Below are 22,085 nucleotides of genomic sequence, written 5' to 3' on the forward strand. Positions count from 1 at the left end.
CCTACAGTAATGTAAAACTTTCAATTTGACCCTAAATGAAAAGGTCTGTCACTGCTGGGATTCAGATGTTTCTAGCAATATATATAAATAATATATAAAAGTATAGTTTAATATATTATAGACAACAAAGACCACCCAGCTGAGAAAAGGTCTGAAAAATTACATTTATGAAATAAAATAAGAAAAAAAAGCAGAAAGGAAATAACAGCGTTAAAGTGCTTTGAGAGAGTACATCTGTTCTCTGATCTTTTACCCTTGTTGGCTCCAAATTTTTCAAATCAAGCAAATGGTAAAGTCAGAGTTAAATCCTATAGAAAAACTGAGGGATAATATGAGAAAACATAAATGCATATGGTACCCTGGACACTAGCGGATCTAGACAGATTATGTAAATACTCTGATGTCCTACTGGCCAAAGTGAGTTGGATAAAGCTTTAACTGCAGAGATGCCAAAAGGCAAAGAGCATTGAATTAGAGCTTAAATAATAAAAGCGGAATTGAATTCAATATTAAAAACTCATTGGGGTAAAACCCCTTAAAAGAACACAAAAATCTCAGGTTGCCATTAATTTAAACCACTAAGGAGTTGAAACCAATTCTTCTCTGGATGTCAAGCTGTTTTACTTTTAACACTGACCTTCCTGCAGAGATAAACTCAGCTCTGGTTTTAATTATGCAAAGTAAATCCAACCACTTTTTTTATTAGTGTTCCTACATAACACCTCAATTAAACCCCCCTGAAACACCCAATATGCCCTCATGTTGCAATAATCACTTAGGGTGGGACTTTGTTTGGATTCACGCAGAGATGAACAAGTTCTCATTAGCCGAACTTTAATTAGAAAAGCCACTGCTGTCGGAGCCAGGCTGAAACCATATGACTGCCGCCTCTTTTTCTTAAACAGATTGCTCATAAGAAAACATCCATCAGCTCAGTGTGACTGTGTTCTTTGGCAGCCGTCGCCGTGGCAGAGGCCTTGTTAGGAAAGGACTTTCCCAGGGTGGTTTCTCCCAGCAGTAGCATGTGTTAGCAGAGTTCACATGTTGATCATCAGGAAACACATGGCCTCATTTTACTCTTTAGTGCATGATGGTGTATAAAGTTACTAAGAATGTAAGGGGACTGCATACAAGGATTTATCAGTATAAAAAACTTAAAAGGTAACTATGAAATGAATAGGTTAAGAGTTTATTAAACTTGGTGGGAAATGTAGCTTCAAAGGAAATCAAGAATACAAATGGACCTCCACAAGTTCACTACGTCTTTGTGTTTAACTTTAAGATACATAAAGGTTTCCTGGGTGCCTTTGTGTCTGGTGCTTTGGGTACCCCAGCGCTTCCCCCAGTGCTCTGGGGAGGGCGCCTCTTCGGCTCTTCACAACCACTATTGAGCATTTTTCCTTTGGATAAACTTTCCGTGCACAAGTGCACTCTCACAAACAACTACAGGTGCTTGTTTCCAGGAAGTTAGAGATCCACTCCCCTACAGAAAGCCCATGTTCTTATCTTCAGTTACCCCAGTATACATGTCAGATTAAATAATACTTATACTTCAGCGATAGTATCAAGGTGTTACTTTCTTGTATATCTTGTACCATGTCCGTTGGTTGTGTTGTTCTTTTTACATCTCTTTGCAGGTGATGAAGCAGACTGAAAATGCTTTATTGTCATATCTCTTTTATCTCCTCTTTTTTCATCTTTTCTCGCTTTTTTTCTGTTTTTCCTTTCCTGTTGCAGTGTCCATATAATCTGTAATACTCCCTGCATAATTATATTAAAGCTATTTATATGCATAAATCAAGCAGAACACTACTGCTATAGCCGTACTGCTCCACTTGTGAAAGTAAAATTTGTTGGGCTCTTTTTGGCATCAAGATAAAAAAAGTTGTGTATCATCATGGTAGTGTATCATCATCCACAGTCAGTAAGGCATTTTAATATTTCTAGAAAAGTGACATAAAAAGTCAGATCAATACAATACAGTCCAGATCAGAGATTTTAATTTGATTAAAATTATTTAAAATCCCTTTTATTCTAGCATGAAGGACTTTCCATTTTTTTCAACTGATTATGTTTTCCAACTTTAACCGACCAAAGGTCCGTTGACTATAACAATAGCTACTATGAAAGGGGACGTTTTAAGGTTTACAACATATAAAAGTTGAGTCCAGCCGATAGTTTAAGCTTTCCAAAAAAAAAAAATAATTTTAAGAGCAGAATTTTGTAGAAAAACACACATTTAAATGTAAACCAACATTGCATGGAAGAAAGAGATATGCAGAGAACAGAATAACACTAGTTGGTGAGGAAATAATCTGATTACTTAATGCATGAAACCCAGCTGTGCTGTAACTAGGGTCGTCAAAAGTATTGATACTCAAAAAAGTATTGATACTGAAATGTTGTATCCGGATACATTACTCATTTTCAAAAGTATCGATACAGTGCCACCACCAGTGGCACCTAAACAGTCATTCATCTAAAGTGCAGAATAGAGGACAATGCACTTTCTGAACACTATGATTGAATAATTCTGTGCACTTTTCAGTTTCAGACCTTGCAGCTGCTAAGAATTTTTTTTGTTTCTTAACCGGTTTGGCTAGTGTCGTATGTGTGCAAAGCATAGCCAAGTAAGGAAAACTTAATTTAATTTAATTTTTTATCAAGCTTGCTTAATACTGTGCACAGCAAACAACCTCAAAATATTGTTCTTATTGTTTATTGTATTTATTTTTTGTATTTTAATTATTAATCAAAATATTTCTGTTGAAATTTAGAGTTTTTATTCCTGTGGTATTGAAAATGGTATAGAGTATCGAATATTTTCCTTAGTATTGGTATCAAGTTGAAAAGTTTAGTATCGTGACAACCCTAGCTGTAACACTCTTTTGTGCTGAGACTGTAACAGAGTTAAGCCCATGCAAAGTGAATCATTTCCAGCATTAGTGAGTTCAGAGAAAGATTAGATGCTGCTTAAGAGGAAATTTTTTGCAACACACAATTTAGTTGAGCTGCACTATAGCAGGAGAAAAGAATAAACTTTCACAGTTTTCTCCTTTTAAGAGTTCATCTGTTATAAAACACAATGGATCTGCTGTTTGTAGATCAAGAGGAAATCAGACAATAAGTAAAGAAGCTTTACTGTCTCGGGAATGAACAGATATGGGTGCTTCAGGTTTTACTGTCACTTCTAATAAGGCAAATTACTGAAGTTAAACGCTGAAGAGCTTCAAGTGTTTTCCTGTTTAACAACTTGTTCAAACCGTAAAACACTGTTTTATTTTAATAACTCACAATCCGTTCTGTGAGTTATTAAAAATCACCTCACAGCAGTAAGTCAATGTATATTTTTACCCTCTATTGTTAAAAATAGAGGGTAAAAATATCTGTTTAAAACATACATAATTAAAATGTTTTCCATCAAGGTTACATGAAAGACGTGACAGATTCTGGTCTGGTTTTCTTCCACTGCAGCTTTAAGACGTACACTTTTAAAAACACATGAGATCACTTCAAAAAAAATGAGTGAGTCAGCTGGAAAAAAAAAAAAAAAAAAAAATATATATATATATATATATATATATATATATATATATATATATATATATATATATATTTCACAACAAGTAACCTGTCAGTCTTCAAAACATCCACTTGGCCTCTACAGGCAGAGTGCAAGCCTTCAGTAAACAAGCAATCCGTCACCATCAGCCACTGCCTCATGAATGCACATACATAGAGTCGGTGTAAAGCTAATCTCATCCTCTAGTCAGGCAACCAGGCGCCACCTCTTACTCTCACATGCTCTGGCTGCGATAAACACAAACAAGCTGTCAGTGGAAACTACTGGGACCAATTAGGTAATAAGCAATGAATTGGAACTGGTCTACCACTAACTCATAAATACCTCCAATAATTGTCTATTGGTCTAGGAGTGAAATTAACCCCCTCTGTCCCCACTTTCTCTCCCTTCCAAGTGATTATCAGACCTATGTCAGTCAGATAATTAATAATGTAAGACAGATAAAAAACTAAAACAAAAAGATCATTTCAGTTTTAATATCTGGGCCCTTATGTCTGAATTGTAAATAGGCTAATTCTCTGGCAGGGATTTGCAATCTTTAATTCTCTGTGACGGATGAGTAAAAACGACGAAAGGACCCTGATTAATGAGCACACGACAGATTGAGAAAGAAATAAATGCCTTTGGTGTCCTAAAAAACTAACCCCTTTCTAAATCTCAGCTAAATACAATCATTTTCTAACACCAATAACAGCTACAGTAAGATTCCTATAAACACGAAAAGTGAAATCAGTTTCATGATTTTCCTTCCTTCCTTCCTTCCTTCCTTCCTTCCTTCCTTCCTTCCTTCCTTCCTTCCTTCCTTCCTTCCTTCCTTCCTTCCTTCCGTATATTTTCTTCCTATAGACACTTTGAGTGTTGTAGTTTACTTCCAGAACTTTTGCGAATGCGCACAACGGTGGAGGGCAAAACCTTTGTTTTACTAGCCGAAAACGGTCGCACTGCTGCAGGACGACATTTCTATTAACAAGTTGAAACCAGGGGATGTCAGTATCATTAATTTGGATCATCTTTCTTCAGAGAACCACAAATGGTAAACTGCAAAGTTACCTGTGTTTACCCTAAAGCTTCCAGACCCATTTCAAATAGCTGAAGGTCTGTCTGTGAATTGGCAGTACTCAAAATTGGCCGCCTATTTTGTATGTGGATATTTACAATTATCTCATTAACACACCAGGACTTTATACAGCAGAGGCAATGAAGGCATACAAGTCATTAGAAGGATATAACTTCTTCATGTCTGGACATGTGGGGCTAATATTTTATTACAGCGATGATTGCATGAACCCAGTGTGCTTCTTGAAGTGTGCCATCACAGAAGATGACCAACAAGAAAGAGTGTCACTAGTATGTGGTGTCTGCCCACTACATATGCAAAGCAGGGTAAGATGATTTGATATTTATATAAATCTATGTGAGATTAGATGCAAGCCATGTATTTTGGTATTTCAGTTATTTATAGAAATATTAGTCTGTAATATAAAACTTCTGTCTAAATGGGTAGACATAAAAAATGTTATAAATCGTGTGTAAATTAAAGATTTACCGCATTAAATGGGTAACTGGACCTCTTCAAACAATACGCTGCGCTAGCGTTTTTGCCCTCCAGCAGCAAACTGGAGGGGTGGGGTCTTACGCATGTGACATCACATTTCAGATGCTTGTTTACAGAAAGTTACAACACTTTAGAGCAGCCTTTTTTAAATTATGTTTTATTTGTAGAGTTTTTACAGAAAAAAAAAGGCGGGAAATGTAATGGAAGGAAAGAAGAAGGAAAGCAGGAACCAAGGGCATTATTTTTAAACAATGGAAATAGGGAATTAAGTTCCCAAAACTAAAAATACTAGATTATGTCAAATCCATGATATTTTTAGAAATTATTCACTAACAATATTTAAAAAACACCATTAAACAAGTTAACATTAGAAGGCATAGATGCGTAGAGGTCATAATGTCTGCACAGCATCCTGTGCATCAGCAGCTTTCACTTAATGTGGTTCATCTACAGTCGCTCTATCAGCTCTTTGAACTACTGAGTAGGTTAAAAAAGGAAATTACCCATGTTCGCTCGCTGACAAATCTCTTAATTTCAGAGGCAACATTTCTCACAGCAAACAATTAGACCAACAGCTCTCAGAGGAAAACACGTTGGCTAATGGTGACAGAGGAAAACAGGGTTATTAGTTAGGGTAAATAACCCTCCAATAGCCTACAGGGTCCATTACTGCTTTGCACTGTCATCACATACACGTACATCGAATGTTTTCCACAACGGTTCTGATTCAGTGCAACTTCCCGCATCAGTGATCCGTGCAGTCGTCAATATACTGCAAGCGAACACAGACAGGAAGAGCGTGAGGGAAATAGAGGAAGGTTGTTTTTACAGATAAGGAACGACAGCAGCGGCAGGCTGAACGCTCCCAGCAGCCTGTCAGAGAGGGATCACTGGAAGCTAGAAGGGATCAGCTTGCTTGGACAGAGGCCACGATAATAGAACCTGCAGCCGCATCAGTTTGCAGGGTCTAAGAAATGCAGTGGAGGAGCTTTATCTGGAAGGATAACATTTTCCTTTTTCCTGAAGCAAGGGCAGAGAAATGGTTTGGAGCGCAGCATGATAAAGGGGCGAATGTGCAGCTACATTTGCAAGACAAGGATTTTTACCCAACGGGAAATTCTTGTTCAAACTGCATGTGTTCAGGATAAAAATCAGAGAACCTCAGATTCCAAACGATTCAACTTTTAAACATAAACCTGTAATCATCTAAGCCCCAAACTGAGGATAGATTCCCATTTGTTCTCCTCAGCAGGGTGGATCTGAATATGTTGCCTTTCAGGGATTTTCTCAGAGGATGTCGATGGGATTACTGGGATTACCTGCTGGTTGACAAGGCAGCGTGAAGGGCCGTGGTGGATGAGGATGCGGACAATGTCCACGTCTCCCCGCCATGCGGCGAGATGCAGTGGGAAGCAGCCTTTGCTGTCAGCCAGGCTGGTGGACGCGTCATACTGGAGTAGCTTCAGCACCACATCCCTGAGGGCAGATAGATAATTAACAGATAGAACATAGATAAAACCCAAATATCCTTTCCTTGTCCACCTGTACACATTCAGATTTTCTTATTTCTTTGTACCAGAACCCTTCTCTATTCATTTCTGTGTGGCATTTTTTTTAAACACCAGATTTTTACTATTAATGAAAGAGAAAGAGGTTTGTCTATGAAGTTTGGAAACTTTTCTTCCCCAACTATCAGCTGCATATCAGGTTAAAGGCAGAGGTAAATTTCTCCAGTTTGAGATCAATAAAGTTAAATTATTATTATATTGTGGCCAAACTATACAGTAGGAAAATGTTAACATTTAATACAGATCACCTTACCTTAAAGATGTTTATTGTTTAACAAAACTTACATTTGTAACAAATGACAGTTTTAGCAGTAATATAAGCGGTATAAGGCATGCTCATCATTACAGCTGCCTCCCGTTACCATGGTTACTACTACTCCTAGTATAATAGTGGGAAATGCAGTGCTTTGCTAAAGTATTCATGTCCTTTTTTCATATTCTGACACTTTACAACCACATGCTTCAAAGGGTTTATTACTATCAGATGGACCAACATATTATTGCATAATGGTAGGAAAATGGTACATATTGTCTTTTATAGTTTGTTTTTTTACAGGTAGAAATTTGAGAGAGCATGCAGTAGATAAACTTCAATCATAAGCTGGTTTTTTTTAAATATTTGTAATAGAAAATAAATGTACACTCAGTTCCTTTTTAGCTTTTTTTTTTAGAGAAAATCTTTATTGTTATCTGGAGCTTTTTATCAAACAAACTAAAACTATTCAGCTCCCTGTTATTAATACACACCCTTAATAACTGTATGGTTTTATAATTTTCAGTCACATCCTAAAAGACCCACCCTTAACCAATCTGGTATTTGATTATGGAGCCATTAAAACATTACTCACTTTTAAAATGAAGATAACTGATCTAGATCTTAAAAAAAAAAAAAAAAAGAAACACCCCATTCTGATTGTAGTTTGATCCTTTACTAGCTGGTTGGAAGTACTGTTGTCTGCGATTGTGTTTCATATTAATAGCATTTGGGCTGCATTTGTTCCCATCATCCTTAGAGGAAAGAGGAAATTCTGTGGAGCTTCATTAGCACTGAAAATGTCAAGAGGGAGACAAAAGGGCAAGACCTTTCCCAGGAGCTGCTTGGTTCATTTTAATGTTATGTCATAGTTTTGATTTTTGCTATTAAGCTTTAAGATCTACTAAAAGCTAATAAAAGGATCTGAAGTTGTAAAGATCTATCTGAGGACAGCTACTTTTATTTCAAAGTCTGTTGTGACTGAAACTCACTTTCAAGACTAAATGTTGAAACATTGCTGCAACGTAAGTTTCAGCAGGTCTCTAGTTTCGCTTCCACTCCTGTTCCTCACCTGATCTACAGAAGGAAATCCAGATACTGTACTTGTCCCCAAACACAGGATTAACTCTTCGCTTCTATAATCGGCACAAGTGGACGACTAAACTGTGTTTTATTAGGGGCCCCAAAAACAACCCAACTCCACAGGAGAAAATATAAACCCTATTTAAACGAATAAATTAACAGCCAGGCTCGGACTGGTAATCTGTGATACTGGGCATTTGCCCGGTGGGCCGGTCCTAATTTCACCGTGCGAGGGCCGGCCCTCCTCAAATCATACTGGCCCTAACACTTACTCACCGGCCGAAGCTCCTACCTGTGACAGTAATTAACTCAAGGAGCTCAAGAAGTAATACAATGTTAACTACCTAAATGATGCATGTAGTATATATAGCCCTTCCTTGTCATGCACATCCTAGTGACGGTTGGCATATGGTGTAATTTTCTATTTTTTCAAACTGCAAAATCCTTGCGACAAACTATAATAAAACTAAAATGGTTTCTTTAAACCAAACTACAACTTTCCTTTTATATTTGGTGAATTTATGATTTATGCAAAAACATGTTGCGGTGCATGATGGAGTTTTGCATCTAAAGGCTAACGTTTCCCTGCTTACGTAAATTGTTGCCAGGTTGGGATGTTTCCCAAAAAGAAAAAATTGTTCAGATTTAAGGTGTAAAAGATAAATAGACTGGTGTTTAAATTAGGCGAGATTTCATATATCCAGGCAGTTTATTAAAATTTTTTAGGCTGGAAAATGTGAGTCAGTGACGGCGCTGTATGTGTGAGTGGGTGTCTGGCTGGCTTCGTGCATGTGTGGACGTTACGCAGCAGCAGTCACTGTTGCGTCCATGTTAATAACCAAAGCCAGTAAAACCACATCATAGAAGTCTTGGTGATAGTTGTCGTGTAATGCTTGCAGATAGATCTCTTAATCCACAACGTGTATTTGTAAGTCGTTCCCAGTCCGAGCCTGTAAACAGCTATAGATGTAGATCACCCAAAGTATTTATAGTTGCTAAATGCTAGAATAATATGAGTTTAATATGAATTTCATAGATTTCTTTTCTATTATTCAGAGGTTTTCATATAACACTTGGACTGGTGACATAATCTCTTCAGATCAATGCAAAGGAAACGTTCCTACCTGTGTCCATTGAGTGAAGCATGGTGTAAAGGTGTATATCCTGAGCTGTCTGTGCAGTTCACGTTCACGCCCTTCCACATGCTGCAGGATACAGACATACATCACAATTAATAAAGATTTGCAGACAAAGCAGAGGTAGACAGATTCAGGTCTTTAATGTATGCAAAGGAGATGCAAACTACAGCTTCCAAGTTAATTATTTATGTAAAATATTCCACATTCGTCCAAGCTTAACATTCTAAAGATCTCACTCAGTTGTTATTGGTCACTCATATTGAACAAGGAAGGAAGGAGAAAAAAACTCAGAAGGAAAGAAGGAGCGAGGGAATGCTGGAGGGAGAAATTAATATTGTCTGGAAATACAAACCCTTCATATTTTTCTTTTTATGTCTATTCATCCAGATTTAGCAAAATATTGAAATAATTTTCAATATTTTTTCATGAGTAGAAACTGTAAATGTATATGAATGGATGAATTAAAGTCATAGGAAAAGCAAAGTGTAGACTAATAGACAGACCAATATCTGCAAAATGATCAAATATTTCTAAATACATGAATTAAATTAAACTAAAACATAATTTCTTCGTGTAAAGAAAAAAAAAAACTTCTATATGAGATTTTATTTTTCCTTTTTGGTACAAAGCAATAACATTATAACCCTCCATCCACACACAAACAAAAAATAATCTTAAAGTTATATTCAACCTATGGATGTAATAAACACACTGAGACGTACTTGTGTCATGGTAAATGGTTGAAGGAGCCACAAGTAGTAAGGCAGGAGGTGCTGTAATCCAAATTGTAATAAAGTAGGTCTGAATAAATTTAGAATAAGTCTAAATAAAGTGAGTCTGTGGTAAAACTCTAAGCCTGAAACTGCATGGAGGACAATCACAAACGAGGAGCAGCTGTGAGGCAATCAGAACACAGGTGTGCAACAGGAAGTCAAGCTACAAACCAGAGGTGGAGAATTCATATTTCAAAATAAAATACAATCTCCCTTCACAACATAACAGCCTCTTAAAACGTCTCAGAGAATCACAGAGCAGCTTAAATAAGCTCAATCCCTGCCTGATCGACTGTTCAGATCAACAAGGTTGTCAAATTACATCGAGTTGTTTACCTATTAACTAAAGTAGCCGAGGAGCCTCCAGAGACAAAAAGCACATTTATGAATTTAGAAGCTGATCAAATGCTAAAGGAGAGCTTTTAGGAAGGAGAAATAAAAACTACTTGGAGCTCAAACTAATAAAAAAGAAACGTTACTGACAAGCTTTAAATATGTTTCCTCTGGTATCATTTCTTTGGTGGTGAGCTCCAAGCCCTGATTCCATCACCCTAATCTTTAGCTCCTCAAATCAGATCCAAAACTTGACTCCGGATCAGTCCAAAATGTTCCACTGGGTGAATTAATAAAATGAGCTGGGTGAATTAATAAATTACTTTAAACTCAGATCTGCCAGGGATATAAGCTAATTTAGCTAAACTGCATTTGAGTTTTTCAGCTGACAAAATCCAACTTATGAGAACAAATCAAAGCACCATCAGGACTGATTGCTGCTCAGCAGCCTGCTGAGACAATACATGTCTACATTTATAAACTCATAGTAAAAAAAGTGCTGTAAAATAACCACTGCTTAAAGTTCCTGAGTTTCTGCAGGAAAAAAACAAATTATTTTTATTTTTCTGCAAAGATAATTTAATCTGTGGAAATGCAGTTTCATCCCCATCTCTTTCTTGACACTTTACCCCATAAAGCATCTCGTCAACATGCACTTATGAGCTCATTTAACAATTACTGACACCACTGAGCTGCTCTAGTATTGGCTGTGAAACAGCAGAAACTGACAAACCATTTTGAAGGAGGTCTTTAAAAAAGAGAGAGACCAGTAAAATCAGTAGTTCTGGTTTTATTTAACTTATGTTTTCTGTGTATATCTGTGTCCTTTTATTAGGCTGCTGAAACATTGAAATCTTCCTAAAGAGAGACCAAAAAAAAATTCTCAAAGCTCAATAAAAGCTCAATAAAATACAATCTCTTATGATTTTCTTTTTGGTTTAGCTTAGACTCGCTGCATTCAAATACAAAAAATATGCCAGTTAGATGTCAATAATGAGTAAAAGCCTATTTGGATTAATATTAGGGGGGGAGAAGGGTTCAGTAGTCTGTTTCCTTCAAACAGCTAAGAGCAGAGTTTGATTCAAAGGTCTTTGATGCTTGTGTGTTCATATTGATCAATGCTTCTCTGCTGAGGCTTTTCAGCTCTGACCTACAGTAGAGCACAAAGAACCAGTAGTTAAACAGAGAAGACTGACTCCAGATGAAAAGGTAGGAAAACAACACCGAGGAGATCGAAACAAACTTATAAAGGTTTCAGAGTCAAGTAAGATCACAGCTGTATCATATTTGGAACAAGATAGATTTTAAATGTTTTTTTTTGTCGCTCCTGGTTTTTATAGATCAGGTCCTAAACTCCCATTTATATTCTTCACTGGTCATTTATATTCTTTACTGTTGTCACCTTATAACAACCAATCTGTGTAACGGTTCATTAGCTGCTAAAGTCCAAAGACACCTTATTAACAGACACACGCTGCAGTCAGCCCCCGCTTTGCTGCAGAAATGTGTGTGCAGCCACATGGTAAGAGGTTTGAACCTTGTTATAAAAACAGCAAATGGACAAATCCCACTGAGGTGTTGTGTTGACAAACCGTTTCGTGAGGTGAAGACTGATTAAAACATGTTTATTTAAGACATACAGTATGGACCTTGTTTTTCTGGAAGGCAGCTAGTAAAAATGTGTTAAAATTCAAATAGATTATTAAATAAAATGTCATTTTAGGTCCGTTGCAAAATACCCAAAATGAAAAAATATACCTAAGTTATAAAGGATTTAATTGCAACCCGGAAAATTTATATTCATTAGATTGAATATCAGTTTTTTGGGCTGCTAATCATGTCATTCCTTTACAGCAATCAGATGCATAAAAGGATGGCCAGATGGCAAAGATGGATTGGACATAATTCTGTGTTTTAACTTAGAAGAATGACTATATATTAGGGCCGAAACAATTAATTGGATCAATCGTGATTAATCCACTTTCTTACTAATTTAGTACTCGATTACTCGTTAAATCGAGTATAACAGCAATTACACAAAAATGGTTTAAAAAACATGTAAACATTTTGTGTTGAACATCAAAAAATGTTTTTGTCAATATTCTCTATCCAGAACTCCTCAAGTGGAAAATTTTAAGTTTCACCTGGTGTAATATTGTAAAAAGTCTTCCATAAGGAACATTTTGCAATTCAAATATTAATCGATTTATCTATTTGTAAAATAATCATAAGTTGCAGCCCTACTATACTGTATATGTGATAGACTATTTATAGAGGGGCACCAACCTATTAATAATAATAATACATTTTTATTTAACAGCGCCTCTTGACACTCAAGGTCACTTTACAGAAAATACAAAAGATAAATAACCAGTTGTTTCAGCAATGGTTCTTAATATCCGTCTTTCTCACATTATTTCATAAATTATAAGAAACTCCATCGCTTTTTGGTCAGTAAATAGATCCACCTCTATGATGTCCATAAAACATTGTGTTTTAACAGATAAAATCAGTTAAAGATTAGGGAATTTTTCAAAAATTACACCCAAAAAGAAAAACTTCCCCACATCTGTGTGACTTTGATATTTTTTGGATGTTTGTTAAATTCAGTAATTGATTTAGACAGATCAACAGATTTATCACTGTCCAACAGGAGCTTTCTTTTCTACTGTCACCACATGCATCCTCAGTATCACTGACAATAATGCAAATTTAATGCAATCAAATGATGTTTCGTTGGTAGAAAGCCCTTTTACAAACTTAAATTTTAAAATGAAATAATATTTTTGTTTTTGTTTTTTGGTATTTGACTAAAACAAAAATTTTCACCAAAATTGAATCCGTCTATGGTTTTAATTTTTTTTATTTAACATTCCTGTATGTAAGCTGCATCTGTTTGATATAACACTATACCTGATATTGATTTGGGATTGGCTCTGATTAATTCAAATGAATAACATAACTGATATGTTTTTCTATTTTGGGCACATTTTGAAGACAGGCTCAGAGTTATAAGTGTTCATATAACCCAATACAAAAAAACAAAAGCTTCTAGGGAAAAATGTAAAAGGTATATTATAAAATAAAATGATTCAGGACTTGTGGCACCATTACGTTTTAATTATTATTTTATTATATTATTCAAGAACAAAGAAGATAAAAAACTTCATTTAACAGATAGCGAGTTGATGAGTCACTGCCTTATGAATGCGTCTCCCTTATCTCCTCTCGATCCACTTCAGAATTGACTTTGTGACTCTGTCGCCTTCCCTTTGCCATCAGTGGAACCATGAACCCATCCAGCTGAGATTCAACAGACCAGCAGACATAATCCTTTTTTAATTACCATCACAAATGAGACGGAAATTCCTTCCTGGTCAGCAGACTTAGTATTTCTATAAAGGATTTTCATCTTTAACACGTCATCTTTCTCAACTCTTAACTCCCATCAGTAATTTCTACAAATCATTCATCTTTTAATCATCAATGTTGGAAGGTTCAGAGGTCAAACACCATGAAAGGCGTCGCAGCAGGCAGAGCAATGCTGCCCTCTGTATGAACCCTTCTTCAGTTACACTCTGACAGTTTCCCTCCTTCTTCTGAGAACTTCTTTACAACAGAACAGAAAAATGAATCATTTGAATCTACATTTATGAATTGATGACAAGCCCTCCAATTCAACCTATCATCTTTCAAAGGGAGAGAGAGAGAGAGAAAGAAGCTTGTTCAAATAAAGTATCCTGTTGCATCATGATCTACATTTTCTTGGTTTAACTTTAGGCATAGATAAATTTTACCTGATAAGTGCAGAAAAAAAATGTTAACCAAAGGAAAGAAGGGTCTGATTTAGAGTTAAGAGCCATACCGGCTGAAACATGCATGCATACTAAAAAAAGTAAGATGTAGTTTTCACACTATTTATGCCATGCTGATGAGGGCAGGGTTTACTTAAAGGAAGCAAGAAAACCAACATACCTGGTAGTCATAATAAAAGCAGCAGAGGTGTCAAGTCACGAAGTACAAATACTTTGTTACTGTGCTTAAATACAATTTTTAGGTATCTATACTTTACTCCATTACTTACTTTTACTTCTGACTTCTACTCATTACATTTTCACACAAGTATCTGTACTTTCTATTCCATACATTTTTAAACAAACATTACTCGGTTCGGTTTTATGTTTATAAATATTTATTTCACATCATGTGCACCATCCACTGCAGATTATTGGCGCCATGCACATCTAGTTAAAACTTTCAATTCATATAGTGGCATCTGGCTGTTTTTTTTTTAAAGGTTATTTTATACTTTAAGTAGTTTTTGGAGCACATACTTTTCACTTTTACTTGATTAAAGAGGTCAAGTTGATATTTCAACTTTTACCAGAGTGTTTTTAAACTGCAACTTAACCAGTAATAGGACTTATTTTATTTAAACATGAAAGCATAATTTTCTGTGTTTTGTAGAATCTGAAAACTTTTATGTAGCTTTTTTTCAGCTCCTAAGTTCTTGCTTAAAGTCTAACTCACCCCATATAGTAAAATTAACCCAGCGCCAGACAAATTTAGAAAAATGTAAACAAAGTGGTTACTGCAAAGTGACCTTTGTGGGCATGGATAAGAACAAGTCACAACGAGAGAAGGAGGTGCTGGCTTACTGCATCCGTACACATCAAATGTCGCCTGGGTCTGGTCGTGAACCAGTTATGCTGGTATGTGTCTGCACCATCGGTCTGGAATTTCTAGGGAAGCACAGCAGTTTCCCACCGAAGCGCAAGGGGGAGCCTATTCGAGAATTCATGAGAACTTTGGCGGATGGTCACGAAAACTGCGCCAGCGAGAGTGTTTATCTTCCAAAACAACAATGGCACGTCTGCAAGATACCATGGTCAAAGGTTTTGTTAATGGAGTTGGCAAAAGGACTGATTAACCTTTCGTCGTAGTTGTCCATTGTAGTTGTTCCTAGGTTTTTAAAAATGGCGCACCCTGGCACTGAATCGAGAAGGACAACCACACAGACAGTCAGAAAGGCATACCAAGGACCAATCACAGCTGCTTTTTGTCTGCGCACTTCCGCTTGAGGTCTGCGTGGGTTTTCGACCATCCGACGCGCAATCAGCATTTTTTGGAGGTGCGCGAAAACGGTTACAGAATCTCTGCACGAAGGGCGTGGTCACACACAGAGACAGATTTGACGGTTGTAGAGGCTATGCGTCAGAAGCATAAATTGACCTTTAGCCTAGTCCGCCTCATTGAAGTATAGAGTGAGCAGAGGACACTGGTAGTTATGCTAGTTATGCTAAAAATGCAACCTACTCCTCCATCATTGAGTCCATCCTGACCTCCTGCATCACCATGTGGTACGCTGGTGCCATCGCCAAGGACAGGGGCAGACTGCAGTAAGCCATCCGGTCTGCAGAGAAGGTGATTGGCTGCAATCTTCTATCTCTCCAAGATCTGTACGCCGCCAGGACTCTGAGGCGTACAGGGAAGATTGTGGTTGATCCCTCGCACCCCAGCCACAAGCTATTTCAGTCACTTCCCTATGGCAGGAGGCTGCGGTCCATCAGGACCAAAACCTCATGCCACAAGAACAGATTCTACCCATCCGCTAATTGCCTTATCAACAAGGCAAAGAGACGCCTGTGACACTGATACTGCCTCTCTCTATCCCCCGTTCAAGACCTAGAAGCTCCCCACATAGCATCTGTAGATCTCCTGCGTTACATTAATACAAAGCCTACCGTGTATATAGTGTATAGCCATATACTATATATTGTATATATATACTATATATTGTATATATATACTATATATTGTATATATGTATATTGTATGTTCTATATTGTATATAGCTATAGATTATATATATATATATATATATATATATATATATATATATATATATATATATATATATGTATGTATATGTACTTTGTCTGCACCATCAACACCATGTAAAATTCCTAGTAAGTGCAAACCTACTTGGTTATATACTTGATTCTAGATCATTTGCGGTTGAGGATTTTCCCCACCTCTTCCCACCACTGTAGGTTTATGATGAAAGCCTGTACTAGCATGCACCACTTTAACCAATAGACTATTAACCCATTATAGTCAACATTAACCAAATGAAAGCAACAAGTTTTGCTTTCATTTGCTTTGTATTTATAGCAATTATTAAAGAATTAAAGATCTTACATGAAACTAAATGCAAAGCAGCATTAAAACAGACCAAATTCATACAGTTTAAATGTAAGAAATTTAAATTTTGGGTGAAGAATAATACCAATAATAAAAAAAAATAGGAGGAGTTTACAAATAACTTATGAAGGTAATTGAATCCATTACACTTTTTTTTCTTTAGGAGTGTCAAAATAAAAGAAGGCTGAAAATATGACCACATTTTCAAAATTAGCACCATTTGCGTCGACTTGATGTTTTAAATCTCTTAAATACGTTTAAGGATGTAATGTACCAAAATGTGAAACTCTTTAATCGCTATTAAATGTTTTAAGTGACATTTGCTATCATCTAAAGATGCCAGAGAGAGAAATACATTTAGGAATCAGTAGGGGGGAGATAAATGTATTCAGACTTTCAAAGTGCCATTTAAAGAGATGTTCTTTGATATCTTTCAAGTAGAACAAATTCTCATTTTGGTTTAAACTCTACATTTAGCATTGGAAAAGAAACTCCTTTAGCTGCAAGTCCTCATTACAGATAGGGAAGCAGCACAAAAGTTCAGGCTACATCAAAGAATTCCCATCAAATGAGAAGGAGGAAAATAAACTCAGAAACCTTTGTTGTCAAGCTTCTTTTCCGGAGAGGAAAAGGTAAGTTAAATTAATCCATGAACCTGCTGAGGTACATGTTTCTGAATAAAGGAAATTAAAGGCTCTTTAAGGGGAACCGAGGGCTGAAGACTTCACGGGAAATCAAAAAGGGGAACAGATATGAAGCAAGGTCTGGGCTTGTTATCAGAGCACAAGAAGACACACAGGAAGTGGACTTGCTTCATATCCTGTTTTGACTGGGAAACAGAAGAGATACCTGCAGATTAAAAGCCTATTAGGTGGCTGGTCAAGCCTCTGTGACGCTTCAGACCATGTGCACCATCGGGTCTCCTGCAGGTGGGCGCGCACAGATCAGGTTTTTGCATGCATGTGTTTTTAAGAGTCAGAATCTGCTCAGATGAGAGGAAACTAATCAACAGCATATTAAGAAACTCTGCATCATACAATTATATTCTTAAGAGTGAAAAAAACCCAAATCAAACTAATATTCATATGTTATATTTATGAATATTCATCAGAAAGTCAACTTAAAGCTGACAAACATTTTAAAATGCAAACAAAAAGAGCAGAAAAACAATATATTTTTGAACTTTTTTGACAAGTTAGCACTTAATTTAAGATTAATATCGATGCCTTAGTTTGCATTGTCATATCATTTCAGTTCCAACACTTCTCTGCCTTCTTAAAAATATTTTTTTAAGAGAACTTTAAAACTCTAAGGGTTGTTTCTGAAAAACAGGCTAATTTCATCCCAAAAACATGAGGCCTCAAGCCAGGGTAGAGTAGAGCAGTAATGATTTTTACTATTGCATTGTGTTCATTATAACTGGTGCTAGAAAAACAAGTAATAATTTAGAGCACTGACTGATCAGGGGATAGAGACACGGGTAGGCTTTAGAAAAATCACTTCTGTTATTGTAGTTTTCAAAAGGGCTTCAGACAAATATTGTAAACACGGAATGAAATAAAACACATCCATAAAAACATTTAATGAACTAATCAATTTTTACAAATAGGCTAAACATGTTAGATGTCACTGAGCCATATACCGTAAGATCAACTGTAAAGAGTTTATGCTCATGCTTCCAATATATGTGTGGCTTCCTGCACTGTTAAATACTTACTCATTACTTATGACATTCATGTTCCCCCATCTTCTATGAGTAATTAACATACCAAAGTCTTCCTAAAATAACATCCTTCTGATATATCTAACAGGATGTCTAAAAGGTCTAAAAATTTCCAAATCAAACTTGTTCCACGACTGAAAGAGATTAAAAGCTTGAACTCCTTTGGCTTCTTGTTCAGTCTGCTTATTTGCTCTCTTGTTGCCAAGTTAAACAATCCAGTCATAGAAAACGTAGTTTCGCTTTAAATATCATCTTAGGGCAGTGGCGGTCCAGTGGTTAGGGCATAGAGCTTGGAATCCAGAGGTTCTGAGTTCAAGCCCCACTCCCATAGACTTCCACTCTGGCTCCCTGAGCAAGACCCTTCACCCCCAAACTGCTCCCCGGGCGCCTCACAATGGCAGCCCACTGCTCCCCAAAATGATTTGTTGCTTTGTACTTGCGACAATAAAGTTGAATTATATTCTGAATTATTCTCTGTTCCTCCCCTGATTTCACAGTTTACTCATCAATAAAACCAACAACAGATGAAGAACAGTAACCCCCAGACTCCACATACTCCATCAGCACTCTGCCCCGCCCACGTACGTCATGCAGAGTACTTATCTGTCATGTCATTCCACATCCACAGCTACTCTTCCGCATGTCAAAATACGGAGCCGAGCTATTTTTTGCTCCGCTCCGGTCCGGCCAGGTCAAGATTCGTAATTGTAATCGCACCAAACAGGAAAAGGACGGTGAGAAGATCCTGTTTGTCAAATTATAATATAGTAACGATGGATTGGTAACTACAAATTAGAGCATAATTCTTATATATTCCCAAAAAACTAAAGCCGTTTAATTAAATGATTGGATGCAAATTATTGGTATTTCAACATACCAGGAAGCAGATTTCTCATCCCGATCAAATATTTATTTTATATGGAGAGCTTAAAAGTTTAGTCACATCAAAAGAAACTTCTTATTGCAGGCCTGGATAAAGAGATGCTGAGTTTGGAAGTAAAGAACAAACAGTTCATTAAAAATCATTTTGTATGATCCTAAAATATTTGGGTAGAAACTGCACGGATTTTTGTTAATGTGTCATATTAAATTAAACATTAATTACTGCATGTTTTGCTCCTATGAATTTTAGCAATAATAAAGCACATGTTCTCCTCAAACTCAGAGGAAGTCAGCGCAGAGCAAGGCGGGAGGAAAAGCAGAGGCTGTAGACTTTGCTTTACGTAGGCGGTCTGGAGCGCTGCGGAGCGGTGACGGAGGATGTGGGACTTTGAAGTTACTTCACTCAGTAATAGTCGCCACACTGAAGAGCATTCATTCATGTCTAACCGGCCAATCAGCTGTCAGGTTAATGGAACTAAAATCTGACGCCATTCTCCAGTCAATCCATCTACTTACCCACTTACTACTTACCCAGTAGAAACCCATGTCCTGTATTATGGAACCATTATTTATCCTGCACTTGCTGCTATTGCACTACTGGTTAGACCTAAACTGCATTTGTTACCTTGTACCTGTACCTGTGTAATGACAATAAAGTTGAATCTAATCTATTTAAGATTCTCTGCACTTTCTCTGACTGCCTGTGGTTGGTGGGCTGTTTCTCACTTACAGTGAAGTTAAAACAACCTAGTATTTCCCCTGCAGTGAGCTTTTTTTACTACGGTCTATCTTACTGATATTGGTAAAAGAAAGCAGAGTATAATGAGGAATAAAAAAGGGCAAAATCGTTTGTTTTTTCTACAAGATTCCAATTAAAATATGCTGCTGCATCAACAGACTGGGAAAGAAGAAAAGAATCCTTATAAAAAATATTTATTCATTACAAATAATTAGAAAAGATTACTTAGAAAATCCTCTTATCCCTTTTAAAGTTTTTAATTAAATTACTTTCTGTTGAGGTAAAAAGCTCAAAGTAAGGACTCCTTAATACGGAAAATGCAGAAGATGTAACAACTATTTCTTCAACATCTTTTTATTCCCTGAGAAGTCTACATTGTTTAAACTGGGGAAGCAATTTCATAAAGTAGTACAACATTATGTTAAATTATTGGGGTTATGCTAAATGAATAATAAAGGTCCTTTGAAAAACTTTTTTCACAACCAATAAACCTTATTAGTATTACATTTAGGTTTTAAAGGTATCAAAGACAGATCACAAGTATTGCGAGTGAATCAAATTTTACACACATTCTCCTAGTCCCCAAAAAAAAATAAAACATTTAATATAGAATTTGAAACACTGCACTTCATTTAGGTTTCAGATTATTTCAAAGTACAGTCTTTCAAATCATTATTCCACACCCTGCGTTTTAAATCCCAGTAACAAATTATAGGACCAACCCTTTGTTTAATTCTTATTTAAGAAATTAAACAGATTTTGTTTTTATAGATTTAGCTATAATCTGGGTTGAGTTTCCCCTTACAAATAATTCAATATATTTTTGTGTCATCCAAACTATTCAATGTTAAAGAAAAAAAAACATGAATGAGAAATCTATAAGGGGGCTATTATTTGTTTGTAAAATATTCTAAAAACTAAATTTGTGTAGGAAAAATTCCCACGGCGATGCCGATCTTGGTCTCACAGTTTATTCCCATAACATGAGGAATCCCATTCACGCCTCCTCACTGCTGCAGGCAGTCCTGCCCTGCTTTCACACATAGAGATGTCACCGCCTCCTGCTGTGATGGAAAAAAAGTGAAATCCTCTCACATCTATTAGGGAAAAATTAGTTAACATTTATTAAAACCCAAAAATGACTTTTAAAAATGCAAACGTTCCTGTTTCCTGGTTTTGACCATTTCCATTTCCTCAGACATTGATGCCCTCCTCCTCACCTATCATGGTGAATCCCCAATTTTGTTTTATATTTTGGCATAACTGCTTCATTTTTTTATTTTATTTTATTATTTGAATTTTTGTTTTGCATGACAACAGCTTCCAGTCTTTATTCTCCTTTCCAATAAGTCTTGTCCTTCGACTGCATTCCAGTTGCAAATCATGTCTATTGTTGCAAGAAAGATAACAGAATATGGCCTTTTTAAGGGAAATTCAAAAATTAAATGGTCTACTTATATTTTTCTTTACAGTTTACTTTATTGTCATTTTAACTCAGGCAGACACCTAGTCCTTTTGAGCTGTACAAAAGTGAAAGATGGCTTGCAATGCAAAGCAAAGGTTAAGTTAAAGGTGAGAAAAAAATGTATTGTACAGTAGATATGTTTGTTATTGTGGTTTCTAGCCCCTCAGACAGAAACATACTGGTGTTTTGGTGCATGAGAAGATCTGGGACTATCTAAGAGCAAATGCTCTATTGCATACTAATTAGATAAGTTTAATAAGGGGCACAAACAAGGAATTTGTTTGAATCAAAATATCCTTGACTTTTGGCCTGAATCCTAAGACACATTGTGGTTTGGAATTTATAAACCTTATATTTCACATAAGTGGGTAAATAAAAAGGAAGAAAATGACAAGCAGGAATTTAAATATCTTAGATGTGACCAAATTCTTATCATACAGCACATCAGAGAATGGAAGAGAACATAAAAAGATACAGTCAGAGGAGAAGAAAGCAGAGATGCTTTCATCTAAATGATTTTCCATCTTTTGAGTCTTAATCAATACCTCACTAGGTGCCTCTACCACCTGCTTAAATAGAGATGGAAACATTCCTCTGCCCTCGGCTGGCCTACGCTTTGCACAAGTTCATTTGAATTTTGAAAACTGTAAACAGTTTTTTCCTTAAACATATGCAGGAATCTCTTTCTGATTTTTTTTTTGAGAGAGATTTACTATACATTAGACCCAAAAAAAATTTTTTCCTTTTTACATAACTTAATACTGATTTTAAACACTGCAAGGCCC

General features: G+C 36.3%; 1 protein-coding gene across 4 annotated transcripts in view; it reads right to left on the minus strand.

Moving 5' to 3' along the window:
* anks1b (ankyrin repeat and sterile alpha motif domain containing 1B) overlaps positions 1-22,085 on the minus strand; it is a 296,256-nt gene that overhangs the window by 202,277 nt on the left and 71,894 nt on the right. For all 4 annotated transcript variants that reach the window (XM_038294207.1, XM_038294206.1, XM_038294209.1 and 1 more), the window contains exons 2-3: positions 9,167-9,247; positions 6,458-6,614 (exon numbers count right to left, since the gene is read on the minus strand). In XM_038294207.1, coding sequence (XP_038150135.1) covers positions 6,458-6,614; positions 9,167-9,247 — 238 coding nt within the window. The remainder of the gene's footprint in view (positions 1-6,457; positions 6,615-9,166; positions 9,248-22,085) is intronic.

This window comes from Cyprinodon tularosa, unplaced genomic scaffold (genome assembly GCF_016077235.1).
Source record: "Cyprinodon tularosa strain WSP-4 unplaced genomic scaffold, ASM1607723v1 ctg336, whole genome shotgun sequence".
Lineage (NCBI taxonomy): Eukaryota > Metazoa > Chordata > Actinopteri > Cyprinodontiformes > Cyprinodontidae > Cyprinodon > Cyprinodon tularosa.